The sequence below is a fragment of the Pipistrellus hanaki genome (assembly GCF_964339955.1).
Source record: "Pipistrellus hanaki genome assembly, chromosome: 3".
Taxonomy (NCBI): Eukaryota; Metazoa; Chordata; class Mammalia; order Chiroptera; family Vespertilionidae; genus Pipistrellus; species Pipistrellus hanaki.
Genome location: NC_140505.1, coordinates 52,933,975 through 52,956,488, shown reverse-complemented (window position 1 = coordinate 52,956,488; position 22,514 = coordinate 52,933,975). Strand labels below are relative to the sequence as shown.

The 22,514-nt window shown below is 32.8% G+C and overlaps 1 protein-coding gene across 22 annotated transcripts in view; it reads right to left on the bottom strand.

Moving 5' to 3' along the window:
* MYCBP2 (MYC binding protein 2) overlaps nucleotides 1-22,514 on the bottom strand; it is a 254,681-nt gene that overhangs the window by 45,508 nt on the left and 186,659 nt on the right. For 9 of the 22 annotated variants that reach the window (XM_084877082.1, XM_084877098.1, XM_084877101.1 and 6 more), the window contains 5 exons: nucleotides 21,254-21,376; nucleotides 17,443-17,622; nucleotides 2,390-4,033; nucleotides 1,369-1,538; nucleotides 415-656 (listed from right to left, as the gene is read on the bottom strand). In XM_084877082.1, coding sequence (XP_084733208.1) covers nucleotides 415-656; nucleotides 1,369-1,538; nucleotides 2,390-4,033; nucleotides 17,443-17,622; nucleotides 21,254-21,376 — 2,359 coding nt within the window. The remainder of the gene's footprint in view (nucleotides 1-414; nucleotides 657-1,368; nucleotides 1,539-2,389; nucleotides 4,034-17,442; nucleotides 17,623-21,253; nucleotides 21,377-22,514) is intronic. The other 13 variants (XM_084877099.1, XM_084877103.1, XM_084877086.1 and 10 more) reach the window with 2 other exon arrangements.

Sequence of the window (22,514 nt, the reverse complement as noted above, 5' to 3'; positions counted from 1 at the left end):
TTGGTATCTTCAAGGTCTAGTACAAAGTTGGTACCCAGTTGCTATTTATTTAAATAACAGGATGAATCATTTAAAAAAAATTAAAGAATGCTTTAGGAAATAGTTTCTTTCTACTTTAGCATTTCACTCTTTTAGCAGAATGAAGTCATCCTACTAAAGAATAAAAGATAGCTAAAGTCTTACTTTCTAAGACATTTTTTATATGAATAATACTAATTGACATAGTATTTACAGGTATCTTCAAGTGTGTCCCTACCAGTCAAATGTTGGTCAAGGCAACTGAGAATATGAATTCCTGGAGGCCTCTTTATTCTACACAATGTGCTAATATAGCATGACATTCAGAACATGATATTAGTTAATCAACAACAGCTGTTAATCACAAGCGATTAAATAAAAAACCAGTTATGTTACCTCGCTAATGTCTGCAGGTAAAGACAAGGCATTTTAACAGGAAGATCCTCAGAAATGCCCTCCTTCACACTGGGAAGCTGAGACTGGAATGGCTTTGCAGGATAACACAGAATGCTTGGCTCGGCTGCACTGCTCAGAGACAGCAGGAAGAGTGCGTTTGCTTTAATCACCTGGTGAGCTTCCATAGTGGGCAAGGCACGAGGAGTCTTGACTTGCATTGGTTTCCTCCTGGATTGTTTGACCTGGCAAAGAAAAATGTTTAGTGATCTTTTCCTACTTATATTCAAATTCTTGTTTCATTACCTAAGTATTTTGAGTCTGTAATACAAATTATTAAACACTTGTAGAATCATTTAAAAATAACAACAGTGACTACCAAAACAACATTCACTTCATGCTTATCCTGAACTGACTGAAATAATTTTATATTGAAGATAAACTATGTATCTTTTATGTCCTTGGGAAAATTAAAAAGCTAACTAGTAAAATCTAAATGGAATTATTAAAAAAAAAATCAATAATCTCTCTTGTGTGTACATTTTTAGTCAGATGTACCTCTATTGTGAATGATCTTGAATTTTCATGAGTTCTATAACACAATTAGGGATTAAGAAAAAGAGAGAAGATAAAAGAGTACAAAAAGAAAAGGAAAAGAGGGAAAATTGAGGGGAAGGTGAAAAGCTATTTATATGTATAAAATTTCATAATAAACATCTGCTAATAAGGCATATGTGCCACAGGCTAGTTGTCTTGTGTTATCATAGATACAATTTATTTTTGTAATAAAAACAGCTGGCCTAGCACAAATATTAAATATGTATATTATTACTCTAGTTATAAAGCTGGTCTTTAATATCAAATATGTGGAGTTATCTGATATTATATGATCATAAAAAGATATTTATAAGGTTTCTCCTCATCATTAACAATATAACCAGAACAGAATAAAAATACCTTTTCCCTTGCAGCAGCCTGTTTTTCCCGGAGGTATTTTTCTCTGCAGCGATCACATACCAGATACCAAGTGCTTCCTCCGATGCCACCATCACCACAGTTACCAGCCCATCCTCCACAAAAATGCCCAATGCTATTGTAACCTTGTCCACCAGCATAACGGCCACAACCTTGAAACAAGAACAAAGTAAGTGACCTTTGGTCTGAGCCTTGCCATTTATACATTACCTTCTCACGTAAGCAAAATACTGAAGTATCTCACTTTTTTTTTTTTAATGGCTATTAACTATGCCAGAAAAATTGATTACCAAAAAGTAATCAATTAAATGATAGCTAAAATAGTCCATACAGGCAGATGGGAAGAAATATACAATGTGCAATTTGGGTACATTTAGGTTTACTTAAGTATGCCAATAAAAGTAAACAAAATAGGAATAAAATATTCTGTAAAAATAATAAATTTTAAGGAATCGCATATTTTACAAGAGGTTTCAGGTATGATATGTAGAAAGAGAAATCTTTTAACCCAACTTGTAATGGGCAAATTTTGGAATACTAAACAATTGTTATAGAAATCCCTACATTGAACTAAAATATAGTCTTCTGATAAAACAGTTGATATCATTTCCATAGGAAAATGCCCCCACTTCCTTAAATCAGTATAACGTAATTTAGTTTGTAATTTTGAGCAGAAAAACCTAAAATCAAAGTAAACCTAATACTGGGATCTTTCCTCTGTATACAGACATGTCATGATTTCTACTGTGTGACATACCTTAACAGCAAGATTTTGGTAGCAAAAACAGTTAAAAAATAAACAATATTTCAAATGTAATATATTAAAGTAAAATAGTACTAAATTGCCTTACTTATATTTCACAAAAAACCTCTTAAGTTATAAGATACTATAAATTCTGAGCCAGTTTCCCTGAATTTTAATGTAATTTATAGAACAATTCAATTAAAAATATCTTAGTATTTTTACAAAAATTACTTATATATGTTTAATAATATCACTTACCTGGGTGAGCTTGTCTCATATGGTAGGTCACTGGGTATGGATGTGATTCTCCACACAGCTCACAGATGGTATCTTTCTCTGGTCCTCCCACTGCCAGCTGGGCCATCTCACCAAATAAATTGCCCCTGGGCCGAACTTCTGCCTTTTCTTTTTTCTTTTTTTCTTTTTTGGCCTTCTTATTCTCTTTTTCACACTCTTTCTTTTTAAGGACTGCACAAGAACCAGGACTTGGAAAAATCATATTCTGGGAAGCTGCTTTGATAGTAGCCAAAGAAATGTCTTCCCAGAAAGCCACTAAATGTTGTAAAGTTAAGGGAAGAGGAGATTTAGACTTCATTGGGTGGTGCATGGACATTTCAAAAGTGGCTTCAGTTTTCCCATCCTCACATTTTTCATGCAGAGGTGGCTCCTTAAGCATAGACAACACCTTATTTTTGTTGATACTACCCATTTTAGATATATCTGGTCCATGAGGGGCAATATTAAACATATTCAGAGCAGATGATATTTCCAAAGAGTGTCTATTTTTTAACTTGGTTTCCTTTTCTTCTGCAGGTTGTTGGCTGCTTAAACTACTTCTTATAGGGGCATGTTCTTTGGAAAGTTCAGGATTAAATTTTAAAAAAGAAGAACAAGCCATTGCATCGTGCACTATGCCTTCGTGCCACAGGAAAGAGGCAAAGACTGCTCTGGCACACTCAGCCACGGAGGGAGACATGGCTTGCTTGGCTGGCTCTAAAGGTTTGGCTCCATCTCCTTTGAAGAGAAAGCTGGATTTTTCCTTTTTGGGCCTGGTGTGTCTATTAGCACATTTTCGACTAATTTTGGGGGATGCTCGCATGTCCTGCTCCTCTTTCAGTGGGGCTTTTCCTATGCTGAAATGAACTTTATTTGAACCTTCTTCCCCACTCTTAAATTCACTGCTTTCATCACAGGTACCATCTGTTAGGCCATTTGTCTTTAAAGTACTTGAAGTGCAGACTTCAACCACCTCGCTGTGAAGGTTTTCTTGTACCACGTGGGGAGAAGGAGCTCTATTTTCGGATCCCGGGGAATCTTTTGAATCCTTTGGTACTGGTTTTGGTTTTGGTGATGTTGATCGTCCCCTTAATGGTTCTGTGAGGGGCATTTTCTTCTTGCGGAGGGTATCTGGATCAAGTGTGTAAGAGTCTGATTTGGAACGTTCCCGAGGAGGATCAAGTTTTGTCTTAACAGGAGTGGTACTTTTTTGAGGTAGATTTTTATCATGTGGTGAGGAGGAGCGGGGAGAACTAGCACCAGATGGGCTAGACCTATTGGTTGGGAGAGTCTTTGGTTTAGGAGACGATGACCTAGAACCTGGTCCCGGGGATTCTGCTCTGAAACTAGAAGACATCCTCCCATCAGATTTCAGCGTCTGCAAGGTGTTATGGTTGGGGGACAATGACCTACTGTGAGAATCTGACCTCAACTTCGCAGCATCAGATTTCAACATGAGGGATTCACTAGCTGATAAACCTTCGGTACCCCTTGGTTTCTTTGGATCAGCAGAAGTCCGGCTCATACGTCCATCAGGTTTAACTGATCTGCTGTGTTTGGAAGACAGTTCTGATTTTCCTGATACAGAGACCAGTCTAGATGATGTTGAGATAGTTCCTCGGTCACCTGTGTGGTTCATTTCATAGTAAAACTTGTTAATCAAATCACAATTTATTGATAATGTAGTCACTAAACACTGATTAAAAAAAAAACCCCACAGCTACAACATTTATATTCCTTGTCAAAGACAAAAAGACTTGAAAAATAAGATATTTCTCATAAAATTTCTATTATATAATTATACAACAATTTCTACCAAAAACAATTGTCATGGATGCAAAGCAAACTGAACAAACAGTAGCTATGGACTAATGTGAATTATCCACCATATCTGAACCTCAGCCTTAGAAGAATTAGTGAGAATTTAAATTTGTGAGAGACTAGAAAGAAAAAAAACAACACTTTTTTTGGAATAAAATATTGGGAAAACATATGTGTTTTTTAAATATGAAATAGAAAGAAAAAAAACACAATTTTTTTGGAATAAAATATTGGGAAAACATATGTTTTTTAAATATGAAGTAGTTGAGCTAAATTTCCAGTACAATGATATCTCCCATCCTTATTAGGGATGTTAATGGTGCAAGTCTTGTTAAATTAGGAAATGGAATTTATAAACACATTTATCATTTTCAAGTCCACAAATAGGTACTATTAGGTGAAAATAGGACTGCTAAAGAGACACTAAATTTTAATGCTTGAATTATAACAATTTATAGTTAACATATGAATGCCCAAAGGTTATTATTTAATTACATGTAATTCAGGCAGTCTATTGTTTATAAAGATATTGTACTCTAAAAGTTTATTTAGTTTATGAAGCTTAGCTGGTTAGAATTTTTAGCTTGTGTCCCCTTGGAATAAAAGAGGATCCGCAGAATCAATCCAAATCTGAATTGTGGGGGACCTTGAAATAAGGAGTCAAGAAAATAAAAGATAAAAGAAACATATTCTACCTTTTTTCTAGTAAAAACACTAGATATTTCTACATGGACACTAATGTTTGGGGTATCCTGACCCTCAATCGGTGTATCTCTTTTCTACTATTTCCTGCTTCCAGTAAGTGGTACAACCTACAATATTACCTTTCCTCCATAAAATAAAAATTTCCAATTTTAGTGCAAGTGATATTAATTAGTTGTTATAAGAAAAGCAATCTGATTAAAGTGATGCGTGTGGTATAAATTACTGGAAATTCATAAATCTTGCTTGCTAGATGTATTTATATATTTTTAAAAAGGGTATTTAGCAAATTCAAATACATTTGTTAACTGGTTACATTTCAGGTATTTTTTAGAGTAATATATGTTTTGGCTTGCTTGTGTGTGTGTGTCCATGCATCTAGGTGCACATGTGTGTGTAGTCACACTCTAGCTATCTACAAGTCAAGGCAATGTTGCTACAGAATCTGGCCTTCTGATGGAAGGTCTGTAAGAACTGGTATTTTTATCTATTACACTTCACAGACGTAATGTCAGGAATGGGTCCCTGGAATAATAAGTGCTCAAAAAATATTTGTTGAATCCCTGTTTTTTTAATGTTTATTCTGCTAGTCCCAAATCTTCAGATTCTCCAAAAATCCACTTCTTACAATTATAGCTCCCAAGGCTACAGGGCAGAGATGACAGTAACCTTGCTGTGTAAGAGGCGGATGCTTGCAAGTTAATTCTGAAATAACGAAGTATGGCAAACAGCATATTTGGAACACATTTTAACTGCATCATGCCAGTGTTTAAAATAATAACTCATTCTCTGGATGAATAAAAACAACTACTAAATATAATGCTCTTCAGTTTCTTGTAATTCTTTATTATTCTGTCATCAATTTCATTGATCATGTATATATTATAAAATCAGTATGAAAAACTGGGTTAAATTCAGAGGAAAAGTAGTAAAACAAACCACAACACACAAAAAAATAATCCAAATATTTATGCTGTCACAAAACAGATAAATAGATGTTACAATCTTGATAAGTGCTTTCAAATCGCATAAAAATAGTTTAAGAAATTGCTGCCCATTTTACTGATCTAGTAATAGAATCAAAGAGAAAATATTATAAACATATATACTGAATCCTTGCCACTAATTTTGAGTGTGTAATATTTGGAGTACTATTTTTTTTTTTTTTTTTTTGTAAACTGATAGTGGATAATGCCTTCATCATCACATTTACTTTAGATGCTGAATTATATATATTTAAAAATAATATATCATTTGTTATGTGTGTAAAATTATATGGTAACTGATGTTTACCTTCATTTGGGTTTCAAAGTTTTAAAGCAGGTAGTAAATATTACTAAAATTTGTCATGTTATGGCTATTTGAAAGATCAATAAACATAAACAAATATTTTGCTAAAAATCTTTAGGTCACGTAATACTTTCACATTATCACTTAACTAATTCATCATTAAACTATTTTCATGATTATATTTGTCATATGTAAATTTAAATGATAATAGGCAAAATATTTTCTAACCTCAAAAGAATTCTGAAAAACAAAACAAAAAATAAGACAGAATAGAAATTTAGTACATTCAAATAAAATTAGTAATCATGTTTAATCTTAAGTATTCATTCAATAATAACCTGCATAATTTTTATGCCAAAATTGTAAACACTAAAACTATATGATACCATACTGTAATATAGCAATATCTTACACTGTAACATTACATGCATAATATGTAGTACATGTCAGGTTACATAATAGTATATATTATAGAGATCAGACAACATTTTTAAATAAAATTTTCCTAAAGTACAGAATTTTAAAAATTTAAATATTAGTCAGACAAAAATATTTAGTACACAGTATTCTATAGTATTTTAGAAAATTAAACATATTTTTAAATTGTCTGAAATTTTATCAATTGTCAATATAGTTTAAACATTACTACATTTAAATTTTTAAAATAAAGTGACTGACAAAATACTATAAGGAAGACTCTTGTCAGGCAGGACAGGTAACTGATAACTAAGTTAAATTAAAAAAAAAATTATCCTAATTATCAGTGTTTCAAATAAAACACTAAAGTAGGAAAATAAATTCTGCAGTATATAACAGAAAACAAAGACCAACTGCTACAAAAGATACTATATTCTTATAGGTCACAATGTGCCTCATGACATATGCAGGTGGGACAAAAGTAGATTTATAGCTGTATGTATGGAAAAGAATACAATAATTAATAATAATAAAAGAATAAACTCTCTGTTTCATGTTCTCACAACTGGAAACCTATTTTTGCCCCACCATTCCACTTTTTTCTGAAAATGATTTACAATTCTTCAAATCAGGCACTTCTTTCTATATACTATTTTATTTTTTAAGACTTCATAGAGGTTTGAGATTAAATAAGAGTAATATTTAGCCTACATTTATTGTCAACATGCATATCAGTCAGGATAATTGCTACTATACTATTGAATAGATATTATCTCAAATTAATCCCAAAATATCAAAATTTAAATAAAATAATAAACTTTAAATCTTAAAAAATGAAATGGGATGAAAATGACTGAAGTGAACTAAAATGTCTTCATTGAAACTGCCTATGTTCACTAAGAATGGCCCATCCAGGAATGCACGCATACCCACCCTTCAGTTTGTGAGATAAAGATGAAAGAGCAGAGGCAGGCCCAGCTACACCATAATTTTTGTAAATGCGCTCACGAGAAGCAAGGTTGCGAGATGGAGATTCTACAGTGAAAAACAGTGGCAAAGAAGCAGCACAGATTCAATGGGAAAAAAAATTAGCAGAAAACACAAGCAGCAACAAAGCATTTCAAATGGTATGCATGACTTAACTACTAATAAAAGTTTATTCAGCTAGATTTTTCAACAACTTTATATTTTTCTAAAATTCAAACGAAATACAAAGGTCAAAATAGTTAATTTAGATTAATAATGATAGCTTTAAATGTGGTGATTTAAACGTTAAGTAAGGCTTATAACTCTGATAAATCAATTTTGAGCATTTCTTTTTAGATTAATACTACTTAAACTTGCTTTTCTTTATGGACCTGGGGAGTATTATGTTAAGTGAAATAAGCCAGTTAGAGAAAGACAAGGATCACATGATGTCACGCATATGTAAATCTAATGAACAAAATAAACAAACAAAATAGAATAGTCTCACAGATAGAGAACAACTATCAGAGGAGGGGGGGTTGTGGACTGGGTGAAAAGGTGACGGAATTAAGAAAAATAAAAACAACCCAACTCATAGGCACAGACAACAACAGCTTGGAGATCACCAGAGGGAAAGGGGTGAGGAGTAGGGGTAGTTAGAAGATAGTAGAGGGGAGATAACAGTGATGGAAAAAGATTTGAATTGGAGTGGTGAACATAAAATACAGTATACAGATGATGTATTATATAATTATAACTGAATCTATTGTCCCCTTGATTTCTGTAGGGACAAGTGACTATGATGATTCCAGTATGTATCTCAGAATGGACTCAAGTTAGCATTTATGATTATTTTTCTTAGTTTATCTTCCGTGAAAAATGTTAGTACGAATCCCAATATTTAGTGTTTGTTTTATAGATCTTATTACTGAGTTACCACACATCTTTTTATACATTTCACAATACAAACACAGCAAAGGAAATTTACAAGTCACTGAAAGATGTTAAACATTCATGATTTATCATGCGGAAAATGAAATAAAGTTAAATAATTTATCTTTTAAAAAGAATTAATAGAACCTTAAAAGTTTAGTTTTTTAAAAGCAGTATGCCAAAAATATCTCTATCTAAATCTTTTTAAAAATCCATTTATTTAAAGTTTAAATTTTAGCAATTAAAATAAATACAAGTAATTGAGCTGAAATATATTCAGGTAATGAGATAACTTTCTTAATATTATTGAAATTAAAAAAACCAAAAAACAACCTGGATACACCATACATTTTGCACAAAATAACAGTAATAGTTGTCTGATTCATTATTATGGCCAAGATTAAAGGTGAACTACTCATAAACCAAAAAGTTATTCCATGTAAGATACTGAGTACATATCATGTGTCAGACATTGTTCTAGCCATTGAAGATAAAATGATGAACAGAAATAAGGTCCCAGCTCTTATGGAGCTTATCTTAAGGTGAAAGAAGAAATGAACAAATAAATACACACTTGATCAAGTGGTGATAAACTTGGGAGTCATAAGCATGCAGATGTTGAAAACTATTACATGCCTGGATAAGATCACTTAGGGTGTGAGGTCTAGAAGAGACCAAAGCTCTCAGACATTCCTAGGAATACAGAATACAGGAGGATGTAAAAAAGAGACTAGAAATGAACAGTTAGTGAGATAGGAAATATTCAGCAGGCAAAGAAGGAGATTCAAGGAAGAAAGGTAAATTCTGTCTAACACAGCTGATAAATCAAGTAAAATTAGATCTTAGAATTGACAAGTGAATTTAGTAAAAAAAAAAAAAAAAAAAAAAAAGCCAAAGACTAATTCTAGCAATTTCTGTAGGTAAGGACAACTAGAAGAATACCTTGCAGTGGGTTCAAAAGGGAATGGCAGTAATGGATGGAGAGATGTACTACATGCTACCAAATTATTTTAAACAAAGTTAAAAAATGTTAGTTTTTGTTTTTTTTAAAGATATGTCTCCATTGATTTTAGAAAGTAAGGTAGAGAGAGAGATAGAAACATCCTATATAATAAAAGGGTAATAGGCAAATTGACCCTAACTACAGAACCACTGGGAACGACCAGTTGCTATGACACGCACTGACCACCAGGGGTCAGACGCTCAATGCAGGAGCTGCCCCGTGGTGGTTAGTGCATTCCCACAGGGGAGTTCTGCTTGGTCACAAGCTGGGCTGACAGCTACAAGTGCAGCAGTGGTGGCAGGAGCCTCTCTCGGCTCCTCGGCAGCACTAGGGATGTCCGACTGCAATTTAGGCCTGATCCTGTGGGGAGAGGGCCTGAGCTGCAGTTGGACATCTCCCGAGGGGTCCCAGACTGTGAGAGGGTGCAGGCCAGGCTAAGGGACCCCCACCTCCCAGTGCACAATTTTCGTTCACCAGGCCTCTAGTTAATGATAAAAGAGAATCATTGATTGGCTGCCTCTTACATACTTCTCACTGGGGACCAAGCCTGCAACCTGGGCATTTGCCCCAATTGGGAATTGAATTGTGACCTCCTGGTTCATAGGTTGATGCTCAATCACTGAGTTACAACGGTCGGGCAAAAAATGTTCAAATTTTAATATTTTTGAGCATCTTTCATTTTGAAGGCTATAAAACTCAAAAGATACCAGGCACTACAAAAGAAATTCTTATGCTATTTAAATATCATGTTATATGTAATCTGCAACTATCCTTGAAAATATCAGTTAGAAGGATACCAGCTTTTGATTGGAAGAATTATTCAAGAGGAATTCCAAATACTACTGTAAGGATATAGTCTTGTGGCCTGGCTGCTAAAGTCTGTGAAAACTGACTTATCAGAAGGACACAGAAGCAGAAAATCAGAAAACTATCTTAATTAGGAGCTACCATAAACATAAATGTGAAAAACTATGAGGATAATTGTAGGATAAGATGGCAGAGGTTTAAGAACAAACGCCTGGAAAAGGTTTTGAAGACAAAACAGCCTTTAAGTCTTTTTGAATTTAAAAAGCCTAGAGAAATTGGATTCCTAGGCATTATTCAGAGTAAGAAGAAAAACATTATTTGTTTATTTTTTTAATCCTTACCTGAGAATCTTTTCCACTGATTTTTAGAGAGTGGAAGAGAGAGGGAAGACAGAGAGAAACATCAATGTGAGAGAAACACATCCATTGGTTGCCTCTCGCACGAGCCCTAACCAGGGCCCGGGCCAGGAAGAAGCCTGAAACCAAGGTAAGTACTCTAGATCGGAATTGAACCCAGGACCCTCTACTATGGATAGGCCAACACACTATCCATTGAGCCAAACAGGCTAGGCAAAAGGTTATTGTTAAATGCCTAATAAGTTAAACTGTAACTACAGATAACATTTGTGCTATGTATATAATTTATACAAAGTTTGCTCATTTATATTTTTATATAGTTAACTTTTTAAAAGACTCATGTTTTTCAATTAAAAAAATATAGTACTTAATAGTATGAAATATCACTGTATAATACAATATATATGTATGTCCAGAATCCTATAAATGTATTGGGAGAAAAGTGGAATTATGTGAATGATAAAGGAGCTTAAGACATAGAATAGGAACTAAAAATTATTTACATAAATGTTAGCATACTAAATGAGTAATAAAAGAATGAAAGATAGAACAAAACTTCCAAATAAGGATAAAACAGAAATAAGCTTTTCGTTAGAATATAACATTAACCCACATGATATGAATGCAGAAAGGAAGAGGAATGGAAACATGTAAGATGGATAATCCTCAAAATATGATGTGTCTCTAAATGACTTCTAGATGTAACTGTACTTGGATGAAACATAGGTAGCCTATTACTGATTATATAGTAAATCCCTAGTAAAAATGGTTAAGAGATATAACATTATCACTTCAGAGTTTGTGGTGGACGATATAGAAAAATTTGGAGCAAAATATGATATATTGTATATCCTAGGCCTCAGAAAGAATATTTCAAAAAATTCCAACAAAAGATTAAAGATTGCTCCTTGAACAGTGACTCGAGACACCCAAAAATAAAATTCTGATTTCCCAAAATTGCTTATTAGTTGCAAGGAAAAAAATAGTACCTATCCATTAGAGAAATAAGACCTGTTTGATCAGGTGATTAACAATAACCATATCCTACCTTCAGAAGGATACAACATGTATGTAGCACAAAGACAGCTAAAATGCAACCAAAACTAAAAGGCTTTCAGGATAAAATAATTGTTTGCAGAAAGAATATAAAAGCGAGAACCAGTCACTGCCTCGACCCGGGAAATGAATGAATCACAGACAAATTAGAGGCATGTTCCATTTTTCATTGTTGTTGGGAGGCAGAGGGTAGGACTTTGCTTCCATATTTTCTATCAAACTGAGAATAGACAACCAGAGCAGCCTGTGACAGTTCGACTTTCCCATCTGGTAGCTTATCAAGGACGTTGCCAAGGGATTTAAGGTACAAATAAGGAGGTTAGATGAAATGACCTCTTGGCTTTTCCAATTGTTTTAGTTTATGTAAGGTAATTAAGATGTAATTGAAAAAAATAAAATTACTGGAGTTAAACCTCTCTTATTTAAATCTTAGGTTTTCCAGTTACCAGTTAACTGTATAACTTTGGGAAAGTCACTGAGAATTCCTGTATCTCTAAAATAAGAGCTAGATGAATTAAACACTAGCAATTAATTATGCCATCATATGACATATATCTTAAATAAACTGAAGGGAGAAGAAACTCATTCCCTAATGATTAATGATGAAAAGTCTGATTTAAAAAGATAAATAGTTGACTTGGGTGATGGTATCATGGTTTATGTATATGTTCAAACTCATCAAAATGTATACACTTAAATTCAATAAAGCTGTAATAATATTTAGTTTTAATTTTGCTAAATCTAAGCAATGAGATATACTACTGTGTAGACATTTTAGAGAAAAGTGGAACATAAGGAAGACCGAATATGAAAGTAGAATTTAAATTCTTTGAGAACTGTTTTCTAGTCATGGCTGATGTATCTTAGTGGTTAGAACATCGTCCCTCATACCAAAGGGTCAGGCGTTCGATTCCTGGTAAGGGCACAAACATGGGTTGCAGATTCTATCCCCAATTGGGGTGTATGAAGCAGTCAATCGATGTTTCTCTTTCATATTAATGTCTTTCCCTCTCTCTCTCTCTCTCTCTCTCTCTCTCTCTCTCTCTCTCTTTTATTTTCTCTCTCTTTCCCCTTTTCTCTCTCTCTGGAATCAATGGGGGGAAAATGTCTTTGGGTGAGGATTGAAAAAAAAAACAACTTTCTAAATTAAATTAATTGCAAATCACAAAAATACTTTAATGTTTCATTTTTACTTAAAATGTACATATAAATAATTTGATGGAGTATTTACATCAGTCAGCAATGCCATTGTTAGTTAGGAAAATGCCAAATATGCTTTTTTCCCAAATAAGCTTTTCATATTCAAATTACATTACACTTTACTGGAGCTAAATTACCCAAATGAACTACTAATTTTGTCCTTAAAATCTTTTTATTCTGTTAATGGTATTAGGTAAAAATTTTATCTTTCATAACTAAAACAAGAAAACTGACTTACTTCTAGACTGGCTCCCCCAACTGTGATTAGCATGTCTAAATATTTCTAAACTTGTTTCTTCCTCTACATTCCCACTGTAATTTACTTAGTTTAAAAGCCCTACTCCGCTTTTCTTTGCACTTCCTGCCTCTAACTTTCGCCCCTTCTCCAGGATCTTTTTCATAATATTTTCAGTCCTTGCATAAATGTAAAACTGATCCTGTCACACCTTTTGTTTTAAAATTCTGTGGTACTACTTATTTCCCTCCTCTGCTCCCTCCCTTCTATTCCCTATACTTAGAGGATAGTCTCATCAACTAAGTATGGCTTATAAGACCCTTTATAATGGCCCCATTCTCACTAGTGTAAAATGCTGCCACTAGGGCATTAACACTCTTAGCTACAAATGCATGAAGTTTCTTAAATGAAGCATATTTTAGCATGATCATATGAAGTGGTTAAAATGGTGTCTGTTATATTGTAAATGTTTGAAATGTGTTCGCTATTTCTATTTCATACTTTTTCTTCTTTTATCAAGCTACCAACATACTCTCCACATGTTAACTCTGGGCTGTTGCCAGCTTTCTTTTTTACTGAAACAAACAAAAGAACATCTGCAAGCTCCTAACACTATACCTTGTTCTTTCTCTCCTGTTATGACAGATAAACAATGTGTGCTCCTCCTTAGTCAACCTTTCCACTTTTTTGCTAGATTTCATCCTCTCTCCTATGCAAGAATATTGTTCAAGCTACTCTCCTGTCTCCTGCATCAATTTCTCTCTCTCTACTGGATCATTCTCCTTAGAAAACAACCTTGATATTTTTTTCCATTAAAAAACAAGTAAAAAACATCTCCAGACATCACATCATCTCTCCTAGTTTCACTTTGTTTTTCTTTTTCCTGTAAATCCTAAAAGAGCAGGTACAGATATCATTCTCTACCTCAGCTAACTAGAATCTTATTGCAGATTTGCTTACTAAGTTTAAAAACTACACAAATAATTTTGAAATAAAAGAGTAAATTATAAAATATACTTCTTTCTCTCTTATGCATGGTAAGATAAGAAATATTTGTAACTTTCATTTCTGAAATTATTCTATTTCACTAGAATAACTGGTGAAATAATTTGTTTATATATACAGATATGTGTGCATTTATAATAAAATAATTTTGCTAATTAAAAACCCAAGAAATTAATATGCCATATTATTTTAAATTGCAGAGATTAGTGAAAAAATTATGCTTCAGAAAAAAATATACCCTAAAGAATTACTAATAAGAATGCTCACAGATATGTTAGATAATGTTGACATGGGGGCAGTTCATGTGTAACTATGTAGAGCTCATCTACTTAGCTGGGAACTTGAGTTATGACATTTTGGAAATCTTTTGCTTTCAAACCAAGATACATTCTTAAAATTAAACTATAAAGGGAAAATAACCAATCTCAGTAAAGCTAATACTCTAGATGCTAGAGCTAAATATAAGCAGAAATTATGAATATCAATAAATTTTGCATTAATCATCAGTAGGCATAGTTGAATATTTAAAAACATGGCCTTTGTAGTTAGTAAAACTGCCTCATGTTCTGGATCTACCATCTTACTATGACTGTTTCTATAGCGAATCATTTATCTTCTCTAAGCCTGTTTCTTTATCTGAAAATGGGAGACATTATCTCCAATGAGTATGTATTAAAGTGCTTAGGTATAGTGTTTAATACATAGTGGTGATGATTCATACAAGCAAAAATTAATAATATGACTTTCTATACACATTTTATTTTAGCATCACAAAAGTATAAAATAAAAATGACTCTCATTTTACTACAATAATTAGTAAAGGGAGTATATGTAACCCACCTTCTAAAGCAAGATGACATGCTGGTGGAATGCATGGCAGTGAAGTTCAGGAAAGGGTAACTTACTATAATAGATAGTCCTAATAATGGGCACTCTGCCATGTTTAATTTTCCTAATAAGATAGGATGAATATAATTCTAATTTATTTCCAAAATATTAAAAACTATTTTTGGATTCCATAGCCTTTTTTTTAATATGCTAAAGATAAAATCTTTTGGTTTCTGGATTTTGGAAGTCAAACTTCAGTGAAATTCTGCTGAGAATAAAAGGTATGTAAAAAGATCTAAGTAATTCCTGATGTTACAGTACAGGCAAGTAATGATTCAGAAATTTGGTGAGATATTTCTAGGCCACAATTTCAAATTTATCCCAAGATAGTGGCAAAGGAAGCGGTGGTACGGATAACACTTAGATACAATATGCATAAAATTATATTAACACATGCCAGCAGGAAACTTATTATCCTTTAGAAGAGACAAATCTGATTTATCTTAGTCGTTATAGTCCATTTTAAAATATTTCATTAAATAATTTGGTAAAATAAAACAGTAATTACACTTTTTTTGATAAGATTTGTAATGACTCTTTAGGTCAGGGGTGGGAAACATCGACCCATGGGCCACATAAAACTTATGAAATCTTTTGGTCTGCTCCTGCCCAGACATTAGGAGTGAATTAATTAAATGTTTGACTAAATACAGCAGGCTAATTTTTAAGTTGATAATTTTCTATGGGCCACAAGTGATGTAAATATCCAAATGGTCCTTGAAAGAAAAAGGGTTCCCTTCTCCTGCTTTAGACAGAAAAAGGCCCTTATTTCTTATTTCTCCTGCCTATTGTCACCAAGACATTATCAGTGTAATTTCCATTTAAATTTTATACCTATAATATGAATTTCTTGATTATGACTTATTGTCCTTTGTTTTTTTCCTTGATCTTACCTTTAAAACTTCCTGTAACCTGAATACATCTAAATGAAAAAGTCTATTGCTCCATAAAATGAATAAACTAAGTCTTTTCTCCTCTTTATCCTTCTATAATGCTTATCAAGAAAGAAAAAACCACACAACTATTTTACAAATGTGACACTATTATATTTCCTTAAAATTCTCTTAAGAGACACTCAAGTGAATGCCATACATAGAGATGATTAGCTAAATTGATACTACTTATATTTATAAACTAATTAACTTCATTAGTTGAACTTACCTAATATATAGTACAAATCTGGAAAAGTTTATATTCTTGCATATGTTTTACCTTAGTTAGATAATTACATCACAGTTAATAACATCATTTGCTAACTACATATATATATATATATATATATATATATATATAATATATATGGTGATTAGCATAGTAATATATATATTACTCTGATCCCTAATAAAAACTAAATGAGCTAGCGTTATCTTAAGTAATCCTAATAACTGTTATCAAAGTAATTTTATAGAAAAATAACTTAGACATTAGTGTGGATGTAATTTATTAAAGCAAAGAGGTCATGCATTTGAATCCAAATAGTGGTTTTTGTAAGCTAAGACTTTCATAAACTATCTCACTCAGTGAGTGTATTTATATATTATATAGCCAACATGTGAACTGAAGGCCAAGAAGAACATGTTGTTATATTGTAAGGAACTTAAAGGAAGTGTATGTGGAAGCATCAGGAGGTCATTAAGAAAAAGGAACACTCAGTTAAGTGTAATTTCTTTGGGTCTATTTCCCATATTTGTGTGAGGTATTGTCATAGATGAAAGGCTAGAGCAATCCTAGGAGGCTGAACTGGAATCAAATAATCAGTTTAATGTGTTAAGAATGAGAACAGCAGCAAAAAATAAAAAAAATAAAAAAAGAGAAAAAACAACAATTTGAAAAATTCTGGAAACCTAAATTGCTATATATTTTTATGAGCAACAAATTCACTTAAAAGAAACAAACCTGCCCAGTACATTCTCTCTTCCACCTACTGGAATATTGAAATAGGTTTATTCTCTTGGGGCATCTCTAAGTAACAAAAATCCAACATAAAACAAAGAACGTTATCCCTATAACTGGTGCTTAGCATAGTCATGCACATTATAAAAGAAATTTTTTAATTAAATATGTTTTTCCTAACATGTTTTATAGTACATATTTGTGAATACAGGAATTAGAACAGAAAGTGTAAATCATATTTTAATAACTACACTTAAAAAAAGTGTGATTAAAAACAAATGTCTTAGCTGCAGAATGTCTTAGCTCAGAATAGCTTAAATGCTTCAAAAATGTGGGAAGGAATAACAATCCTCATTAAGTAAAAACCAGTCTGTTGAGTTGGTAAATTATTAGTAACTGATAAACAACTCAGAACAAAGCTTCAGCAATAGCTTAATGAGGCAGGTAAGACTGACAGACTTACTCTGAAGCTGAGGCTGCTGGAAGGAAAGGGGCTGTCCGAACACAAATGGGCTGTGGACAAGGGAAGAGGGAGGTTTTGCAGCTTGATCAAAGATGGAAGGAGCTGGGAGATTGGGCCGTGACTGAATTGAATTCAATATGGCACTCAGTTGGTCACCTGCAGTGGGCAAAACAGTCAAAACTACAACTTGTTATTAACACCCCAAATGGCAAAGTAAGCCGTGTTTTATGACATTCAGATAGTCAAACACTAAATAAAACTATGCCAATTCAGAAATATGTGGAAGTTTGTGATCATTATCCTGAAATTAGGGACCAAGCTTCATGTTGTTTTAATACTGGAAGCACCCCACAAAATCTAATAGCCCAAATCCATTTAAATTCATATACACCATCTAGCAGTAGCATGTGAGAATACCAAGTCTATGAAGAACCTATGATACATTGAACATCATCCTATATAATAAAGAGCTAATATGCAAATGGTCATCATGCCCTCACCCAGGGGCTGGGGGACCTGAGGCCAAGCCCCCCAACCAGTGGGACTCGATGGAAGACCTGAGACTGTGTCCCCCGCTTGGTGGTGCTTTACAGGGGTGGGGCCAGCCAGGTCTGGGTCTTGCATGATTTTGAGGTGCACGCAGGTGGGCGGGGACTTGACTTTGGGTCCTGCAGTATGCCCAAGACTTTGACAGGAGGGAGATTTTCATACACATTTTACTAATTTTCTTTCATCCCTGACATTTTTATTATAGAGAAAGGTCAAATAACAATATTAAAGTATTTCTTCTAATTAATTCCCTTTTAGTGTACACAAATTTTGTGCACAGGTCCACTAGTGTAAGAATAAGTGAAGGTCTAAATGTCTTTGTATGAAGTACCTGACAATGACTAAGTATACTTCAAGCAAAAAATAAGCAAATAAGATGAGGTGTTTTTTTTTTTTTTTAATGTGGAATTCACGGGTAGCAAAGTATATGTTATTAACTTAGCAATATATTTATATTATAGTTAAAAATTAAAATTTCATTTTTAAAAGTTAATGTTGAAGAAATTATACATTTTGGAAAGCATGATCTCTTTTGCTTTAATGGGTAATATAAAAATATATATGATAATAATGTAAAAAGGAATATGTATCTAATTTATTAGAATAGTATCTCAAATATGAAGTCTGACATTACCTTAAACTTAAATACTAAGGAAAATAACAGAAGAATATTTTTAAAAATATGAAATAATGTTAACTGGATAGGTAATAGTTTCTCATTTATGAGAATATATATAAAATAGTTTAAATGATGCTGAAAAGAAAAACATATAACTAGACATAGGCCAACTGGAAAGCAGCACCTCTCAGCCACATTCCTTATGTATAATAAACCTTCATAAATAAACATTTCAAATGAAGCACCAATAGGAATAGATTCATATGAAAAGAGCTGTGCACACAAGTGATACATTTTTACTTTTTAAAAAATTAATGCTGTAGGTTAAAAAAGGATTTTAAAGATTATGATAAATTTTATAAAGAAAAATAATTTCTTGATCTTGAATAGTATAATGAGTTAAAATGGGGACTATTATTAAAGGTAAGATAATAAACAAATAAATAATAGATATTTATTCAGATTAAAGTTCTTTTAAAAATATATATTTTATTGATTTTGTTACAGAGAGGAAAGGAGAGGGATAGAGAGTTAGAAACATTGATGAGAGAGAAACATCAGCTGCCTCCTGCACACTTCCTACTGGGTATGTGCCCGCAACCAAGGTACATGCCCTTGACTGGAATAGAACCTGGGACCCTTGAGTCCACAGGCTGATGCTCTATTCACTGAGCCAAACTGGTTTCGGCCAGATTAAAGTTCTTAATATTTCTCTACTTAATAGGCTTTCTAAATACTTAAAAAGCCTATTAATAATTACATGCTATTTTTGAGCAATAGTAGTAAATCATATTTTTTAAAAGTAATATATCATTTTTATTAAATAACACATATTGTTGGCAATGTTTGCATCTCTTAAAAGTTGATTTTCATGGATGCCCTATGAATTATATTTTAAATACTAATTTTAAAGTGACAGTCACCAGTACAATTTAGACATTTTAGAGACTGAAAGCATGTAATTTGAACTAAACATGGCTTTAAAATAGATTACTATAGGAGTATAGTAGTGGTAAGTAGTGTTGAAACTTTAAAGGTTTGATAAAGGTTGAAAGGGACATAAAGAAAACACCACCAAGAATTTACCCTACTTATGTATGAAGATCTAGTTCAAGTTAGTTGAAATCTGAACCACCAGAAATGAGGAAGCAAATGGTACACAAACCTGTAGGAGAGACCAGCATAACAGAGTAGGGAGAGCCAAACCAAAAAGAAATCTTGTGGTTAGGCTTCCTTCATAAAAATATTCTGTGGAAAATAATATATGAAGTGGCTTTATTTTAAATTGAATATTCCCTCAACGTTGATGTAATTTTATTTTTTATAGACTATTTCATTACTTTACTTGCTCTGTAAATCAGGTACTATGAAACTTTTATTTCTTAAAATCAAATCCGGTGAATTAGTTTAAATAACACTTTAAATTAAAATTATTTCCATGAATTATTCTCCCTCTTACCTATCATCCAACTGAATGCTACCTGCTGACAATATGGCTAATTTTGAAGGAGTCAGATTCATAGGAAAGAACATGAATGTGCTGAATTTATAAACAAATGAAATTTTGAATAAAATTCAGGTATAAATTATTTCAAAGTAATAAAGCTAAATAGACCAAACAGCAGAACAACTGTCCAAACTTCCAGACGACTGTCCGGACAATCTTCAGGACGAAGCCAAGGCTGCGAGGGTTGAGCTGTCGATAACTGTCCATGTTGCTGCTCTCTTCCATTGATGTAGCCCAAAAAGTTATACACATTTTATATCCATACTATAGGCCTGGTGTATGAAATGAGTGCACTGGGGGTGGGGGAGAGGTGAGAAGGGGAAAGTGTCCCTCAGCCTGGCCTGCACTCTCTCGCAATCCAGGACCACTGGCTCCTAATTGCTGGTTTGTATGCCTGCCTGATCGCTCCTAGCCACTCTGCCTGCCTGCTTCATCACTCCTAACCCCTCTGCATGCCTGGCTGATCGCCCCTAACCACTTGCCTGCCTGCCTGATCGCCTCTAACAACTCTGACTGGGACCCTTCCCACCATGGCAGCCGCTTTTGCCTAGGCCCCCACAGCTTCATCCAGAATAACCTTAGGAAGGTTATTCGGCTGTCTGGTCTAATTAGCATATTACACTTTTATTATTATAGATGGCTTAGAATATTGGCTTCATTATATATACCAAACCCGAAGATATAATGTCATGAAATTCTAAATGAACTAAGATAACTTGGTTAGACGTTCAAAACCCCACAAATTTAATAAAGTTGACATACAATATTATTTAAAAATATTACTTAAAATGTTATTTTAAGTGGATCATTTTAGAAAGTCCTTTTTTGCTTATTAACATTACTCGTAATAATTAGATGACAGAATTCTTTGACTAGATATAGAGACACAGAATCTTTATGATGCAAATTCAAAATGGGTGTCTCTAAAACAGGAACAAATAAGTAAATTAATTATAAACTTAAGCTAAAACTGACAAAAACACAAATACTAAAGAAACATCTTTGTAAACATTTGGCTCTTAGTTTTCTAGGAAAAAACTTTAGTGACATTTTGTAGGTCAAGGGTAATTAAAATGGGTAGAAGAGAAGGTAATGAAAATATTAAGGTATGTCAAAGACTACTTTTAAACACCTACCTTTATTATTTCCAAGTCCATAATCAAATCCTTGGGCACTGCAACTTGCCCCTTTATTAAATGCTTGCACTGAGAAAGGGCTTGGAGGAGGAGTTTGAGAATTTTGATCCAGAAGGACTTGTTCTACAATAAAAAGCAAAGCTATAAAACAAGTTTTTTTAATGTGTTATCCCCTATTCAAAGAATAAAGAAATAATTCAAGAAAAGGTTTATGATGGTCAGATTTTAAAATGCCTCACATTTAGATCTGATAAGTTTCCACTGAGGTTATTGATACTGACAAAGTACATGACAAATCTTTATTTTCATTTATCAAATACACAGTGAAATTTATAAATGGGATATTCTCTTGTGGAGCCAATTTACTCTTATTATGGTTAGAAATACATCACTTAATGTAGTACACTAGTATTTTGGGACCTGAAACTCATATTTGTAACAAATTTAAACAAGGGCATTTTACAAAGTAAAAATAAATGCCCTATATCCAGAAATAAAAATATTTTGTATATTAGTATTCAAACAGGAAAATCATCTTCAAAATGTCTAAGTATATGGTACCAAAAGAAATTTTTATTTGTGAAATATTTTTAAGTTTTGAATGCAAAAATTATTGATAATTTAAATTTTAACTTATTTTTACTTATTATATAAAGATAGTTTCCCCTAAAGAAAAAGATAATAAACCAGGTCATGTAGTCAGAGTTATTAATGCACCCTGATGTAAACAAATGTATCAGAATTCTTATTTCAAGAAATGACAAATGTTTTATCTAGTTTACAAATTGCAACAATGCAACAAAAATTGGTAAACTAAATTAATCCTCTATTTACAATCAAGAGGCTTTAAAATTCTAATACTAAAAATACTAATACCTTAAAATCATATAATGCCAGCTTAAAAAAAATAAAACAAAAATAAAAACTGCTAAATGAAAGGTAAAAAGGAAAAGTACTTTTTAAAAAATAATAAGTTTTAAATTTATTTTTTAAAAGCCAATATCCCTTTAAATAAAAAACAGAACTAGAAGAAACATGGTGGAGTAAATCAGATTTCTGCTGTAACTATTTACCAACAATTTTAGAATTTTTTAATAAACCAATCATACCACTTTTCTTAAGCAATGCTCCTTAGTATAAGATATTTCAACAGTGAAATATTTCTTCTGAAACACCCTCATGAACAGTCAGTCATGAATGGAAAAGATAGCATCGCTTTCACCCTGTAGACTCAAAATGGTCTGGCACCAAGTGTAAACTG